The sequence below is a fragment of the Pygoscelis adeliae genome, unplaced genomic scaffold, assembly GCF_000699105.1.
Source record: "Pygoscelis adeliae isolate BGI_AS28 unplaced genomic scaffold, ASM69910v1 Scaffold13, whole genome shotgun sequence".
Lineage (NCBI taxonomy): Eukaryota > Metazoa > Chordata > Aves > Sphenisciformes > Spheniscidae > Pygoscelis > Pygoscelis adeliae.
In genome coordinates, this window is record NW_008824499.1 from 2,467,343 (window position 1) to 2,473,191 (window position 5,849).

General features: G+C 42.8%; 1 protein-coding gene across 1 annotated transcript in view; it reads left to right on the forward strand.

Moving 5' to 3' along the window:
* RPL4 (ribosomal protein L4) overlaps window positions 1-5,661 on the forward strand; it is a 6,935-nt gene extending 1,274 nt beyond the window's left edge. Inside the window, exons 2-10 of the mRNA XM_009321524.1 lie at window positions 1,186-1,357; window positions 2,220-2,326; window positions 2,770-2,908; window positions 3,463-3,587; window positions 3,975-4,104; window positions 4,591-4,747; window positions 4,939-5,022; window positions 5,257-5,377; window positions 5,462-5,661. Of these exons, the coding sequence (XP_009319799.1) occupies window positions 1,186-1,357; window positions 2,220-2,326; window positions 2,770-2,908; window positions 3,463-3,587; window positions 3,975-4,104; window positions 4,591-4,747; window positions 4,939-5,022; window positions 5,257-5,377; window positions 5,462-5,581 (1,155 nt within the window). The 3' untranslated portion in view covers window positions 5,582-5,661. The remainder of the gene's footprint in view (window positions 1-1,185; window positions 1,358-2,219; window positions 2,327-2,769; window positions 2,909-3,462; window positions 3,588-3,974; window positions 4,105-4,590; window positions 4,748-4,938; window positions 5,023-5,256; window positions 5,378-5,461) is intronic.
* The last annotated feature ends 188 nt before the right edge of the window (window positions 5,662-5,849 follow it).

Below are 5,849 nucleotides of genomic sequence, written 5' to 3' on the forward strand. Positions count from 1 at the left end.
GCTGGAAGTAGCCCTTTCCTCAGGCACAGTGGGAGATGGGGCCCGCATCGCCTTCTGGCAGGGCTTTTTTACTTTTCTCGCGTATTTCCCTAAAGCAAAACAAAACCACACGGGCGCTCTTGAGCTTACGTTGAGTTACAAGAACGATTTCTGTAACACCCATTTTAATTTTTTTTTTAAACTCTTTTTTTGTTTGTTATTCTGAAACAGGCTTTAAAAGGCCTTGGTCTGAAACTGGGTTGCAAATTAATAACTTTTCTTGCTACTACAATTCAGACTCTGGTCTGGTTCCTTCACCCTGATCAAGTTTGTTCCGTGCTTGTGCTGGAGTCTCTGCACTAACTCTAGGGGTCAGTGCCTTGCTAGTAACCAGCGTTAAAAATACAGATAGTACTTTCATTGCTGTTGGTTGGTTAGTTTTGAGTTTTGTAGTATTTTTAATATCTCTGAAATGAATTGTGGATGGGAAAGGGGAGGAAGATACTTTGCTTGTATTACTGCCATGAGCTCTTAATTTAACGACAAATACAGTATAGTGCTAGAAGATTCTTTTTTAAAGGGTGCTGTTCAGACCAGCAAGCTATTATTTGACATCTTTTCAGTTTTTTGAAAGGAAGCTGGTGCTGCTAGCAGTTGAATTTTTCACCTCACAAATTTTGAGGCACAAGGGATTGTTCAGAGGGCCCAGACTTTACGAAAAATAAACTCTGATACTAAGTTTGCTTGCTTGTAATCATTGTGAGTTTCTAGATTAGGGAAATTGGTTGATTTTAACTGTTAAACATAATCTAAATAACAAGCTTTTGGTAAACTGAATAAACGTAGGTGGGTTTTATATAGGCTTTTTTAATAGTAGATGGGAAGTAGTTTAGAAAGTGTTACTAAAGAGCACAGAGATTCAATTCTAGATGAATTTTACCCAAATGACTTGGAAATCTATTGCATTTGAAACCTCAGGTATAGTTTTCCAAATGCGGATTGTTCTGTGGAGCGCTATTTTAAGTGAAAATTATTGCTATGATGATGTAATTTGCGTCTTATCCAGTGTTCAGTGACAGTTGCCTGCTGTCAGCGTGCTGGCACTGTTGAACTGAAGACCCCTTCATTCTGAGCAATATTTGATGGATTTGAATACTAGCAAGTTACTTTACTTGTCCTTAAGATTTTTTTTCCTTTTTTTTTCAGGCTTGCGCTCGACCATTAATATCTGTCTACTCTGAGAAGGGGGAAGCATCAGGCAAAAATGTCACCTTGCCTGCTGTGTTCAAGGCTCCCATTCGCCCTGACATTGTGAACTTCGTTCACACCAATTTGCGCAAGAACAACAGGCAGCCCTACGCTGTCAGTGAACTTGCAGGTATGGCTACACCACACAATGGACAGAACTACTTGTATTAGCCTTTGACTTTAATGCAGGTGGGATAAAGTTGAAACAAATTTAGAATTGAGATAAGAGAAGAGCTGTTCAGTGGTATTCTGTGTAGAAGGCAAGGCAACTGTTCTGGTTATTAACAATCTGATTTTAAATTGTATGAAATGCAACTTTTTATTATTCTGAAGAACAGCGAGGTGTTGTAAAAGTCTTGGAGTACTCTGGGGTCTTACCTGAAATGTCTGTTACTGAAAGCATTGTGGCGCCTAGGTCCCCGAGCGGAATCTGCATTCTTTGCAATAAGAACACAAAACATCTGACAGTGTATCAGGCAGAAAACTGTGATGAAAAACCACGCTTTGTAATCCCTGCTCCACGTTGACCACAGGAGACTTATCTGAGGCATTTGCCAAGAAGAAACCTGTGCAAATGGGCATTTGTTAGAGTTGCTTCAGAAGCTGCTGGGTGCAAACAGCTGCTGCTTCCCAAGAAATTTGTGCCAGGAACATGCATTTTCAAGTTTATTTCTGATGGTGTTTCACATAAACCTGTTAACCCACTAGGAACAGCAGTGCCAGTTCAGACCTCCAAATTGAGGATCAAGCTTAGAAATCAGTATGTTAATGTACTTGATTCTGACCTAAGCAGATCTTTAATGCGGTAAGAGTTAATTAACCTGATGAGGATTTGTTTTGCTGAAATGATGAGATTCCACTTCATTGGTCCGTGTTTCTGAAACACATGATAACAGTGGAAGTTCTGATTGGTGGTCCTGAATTCTGCCTATCAGTGACTTTATGAAAATTGCAGTGTTGTCACTCTCTGAATTAAAATCTTTCCGTTCCAGGTCATCAGACCAGTGCCGAATCTTGGGGTACTGGGAGAGCCGTTGCTCGTATTCCTCGAGTACGAGGCGGTGGAACTCACCGCTCCGGCCAGGGTGCCTTTGGAAATGTATCCTTTCATAGCTGCTGCTTGCATCAGGTGTAAAGCTGAACTCATCAAGCAGAAAAATTATTTTTAAGTATCTAAATGTGAAATGGAGTCTTCTACTTCTTAAGGTAACGGCTACCTACAGTGATCTGGACCACCGAGTTCGAGAAATTTGTAATGTGATTAGAACCTTCTGTATGCAAATTCAGACTTGCTTTAATGAACAGAAGCTTTCATTGCTTTTTTTTTTCCCACTGCAATAGCGGTGGATATCTTGAATCTCATGATGCATACCATCTTGCCATGATGTCGTAATTTGCGTCTTACTCTGTGCTCAGTGACAGTTGCCTGCTGTCAGTGTACTGGTACAGATGGTTGACGAACAATTAACACTGAGCAAGGATTAAAGAGTTAGACTAGAAAAAGAAGCTTCAAAAAGGTTCTTCTTAACTGTCGATGCATAGATGTGTCGCGGAGGTCGCATGTTTGCCCCAACCAAGACTTGGCGGCGCTGGCACCGTAGAGTGAATACAACTCAAAAGCGTTATGCCATCTGTTCTGCTCTGGCAGCGTCTGCTCTTCCAGCGCTGGTCATGTCTAAAGGTGGGAATTCTGTCTCTGGAAGTGTTTGCCTGCAGTTTTACATTGCCTGAGCAGTATCGGTTACTATGTGATGATTCAATGTTCATTGTGGATAACTAAATTCTCTTTTAAAGAGATTGAGGCAGTCCGTTCTTCAGTGAGGGGGTGTTCGTGTTATGTACAACTCGGGCAGGCACTTTGCGGTTATGCGGTGTTGGAAGTTAGGTGATGCTGAGGCGCTTTTGTGTGCGTTGCCGACGCCGAATCTTGTCCGTGCAGTTTATGGAAACAAACTGAATTTTGAATGGCATGGCAGTTCAGTTTAATTTCTGTTTGTGGAAGCCAAAGATTTGCTTAGTACTTACTCGGGTGCAGGAAGTACTGTCTTGAGGCAGACCCACAAGACTCCATGGAAACTTCACTACTGTAGTTACTGTGCCTGAATATTAGATCATGAATCTAATTTCCACCGTTCATCATTTTGTATCGTTTCTGAATACACAAGGCAATAACCTTGAGAAATGCGTACGGCCAAGATCAGTGGGTAACTTCGTGTCTTGTAAAATCCTCACTAGGCCACCGCATTGAGGAGATTCCAGAACTTCCTCTGGTTGTTGAGGACAAAGTTGAGAGTTATAAGAAAACCAAGGAAGCTGTCCTCCTTCTTAAGAAGCTTAAAGCTTGGAATGACATCAAAAAGGTGAGTTGCAAAGGTATGTTCTTAAGAGCGAAACCCAGGCGATTCGACTCTGCCATTGTTATATCAGGAATTCCAAATAGTTCTGTTCTGATTTGATGCCGCTAGAAATCCCTTGGTAACAAAAATACAAGAAACTGTAAAAAAGAGTTTAAGCAAAGTAAATTCCTTACTGTGCTGGTTTACTCTGTATTTCGTTGTCTTCATTTCAGTGTTGCATGATGTTAATAGCTTTTTTTTTTTTACTCTCTTAAGAATGATGAACTTCTCACTGGTCCGTGTTTCGGATAAACAGTGATGATTGTGAAGTTCTGACTAAAGCAGTTTTATTGTGTCTTACTAATGGGATTTGGACTATTTTGAATATTCACAAGTTTCATTTTTATGTAGGTTTATGCCTCCCAGCGTATGCGGGCTGGAAAGGGTAAAATGAGGAATCGCCGTCGCATCCAGCGCAGGGGACCCTGCATCATCTACAACGAGGACAATGGTATCATTCGAGCTTTCCGGAATATCCCAGGTAATTTTAACTGGGGGCACGCTTACTCTTTTATTGAGAGACTGCCTAGAATGATGAGATTCCACTTCATTGGTCCGTGTTTCTGAAACACATGATTTTGTGGAAGTTCTGACTTGCTGAAGTAGGTAATTCGTTCTTTCTAAGAATCTGTTTTGGTGATGTTGAGGATGTTTATGACAAATTTTATGGCTGTCACCAATCACAAACTGCATTTGGAGCAGTTAAAAATGAGACTGTCAAGCTTGTTGCTGGAAGAAGGCTGATTGTTACTATTTTCAAGAATTTAGCAGATTTTCACACATAGGTGTATGTAACTCTGTAGTGTAAAGTAGTGGTAGTACACTACACTAGTCTGTAGTGTAGTGTAGTGTGGGCTAATAAGCCCACGTCTGTTCCTGTGTACTTTCTCATCTGATTGTTTCTTAGTCTCGTGTTCCTTGACTTTAATTACAAAGGAAAAGGATTGGTTTGTCTGTTTTTCTACAGGAATTACTCTTCTTGACGTGAACAAGCTGAACCTGCTGAGACTTGCTCCCGGTGGCCACGTTGGGCGTTTCTGCATTTGGACGGAAAGCGCTTTCCGCAAGCTGGATGACTTGTACGGCACCTGGCGCAAAGCCGCGACGCTGAAGAGCGACTACAAGTAAGCACAGCCAACATTGGACGCAACTGGACGGGGTAAAACAGGCTTGGGAGAATAACCTCTTAGTGTCACGGGTTCTTCTGTTTGGAGGTGGAAAACTGGAAAACCAGTACTTTTCCCGAAATACCTGTTTTCATTGAGCTAGCCGTGTTTTTATCATCCAGCTTACCCTATGAACGTTTGTTTCACAGCCTGCCAATGCATAAGATGACCAATACAGACATTGGAAGAATCATGAGAAGCCAGGAGATCCAGAAGGCGCTGCGTGCTCCGAAGTAATAACTTTTATCTATCTCATGAACGCGAAGTGGAATCTCTTTAGAAATTGCCAAGTGCGAGGCTCTGTAGTGAGATCAGAAAACTCTCAGCATTGGGATGTCGGATAGGGCTGGGATTTGTTTAGTTTCTGGGTATCAGTGCTAGGAGTTACGCTTCCCTGGATTTCGGGGAAAATTTAGCAGAACTTGGACTGTGAAACGAGATCGTGATAACACGTATGTTCTTTTCAGGAAAAAGATTCGCCGTAGAGTCCTGAAGAAGAATCCACTGAAGAATCTGAGAATCATGATCAAGTTGAACCCGTATGCCAAAACAATGCGACGCAACACCATTCTGCGCCACGCGCAAAACGTGAGTGAGCGTGGAAGCTGGTAATAGGCCAAAGTGGGTTTAGTACTTCAGAGTGTACGCTGACGATCTTTTTTTCTTTTTTAGCATAAACTCAAGGAAGAGAAGAAAGCAAAGGCCAAGGCCAAGCTTGCGGCCAAGGTCCCGGCTGAGCCCAAGGCAGAGGCCGCAGCCCAGACCCCTGCAAAGGCCAAGGCTGAAGCATAAACCCTGTGCGGTGCTTCGTCCACTGAAGTTCAGCAAGCTACACCATGGATTTGTAACTAATAAATTCTGTGGCAACAGAGAAACGCTGTCGTATTTTTCTGATACTTTCTTTTCCCGGTGCGCGCTTTTGAGCGGGTTTTAAAACGGAAACTCTGTAAAGAGGAGTAAAAAGCGGGGATGGTCTTTGCCGCCTCCCCTCCACGCCCCCGGCAGCGGGGAGCGGAGGTCCCTGCTGTGGTGCGGAGCGGCCCCGCCCGGCGCCGTGACG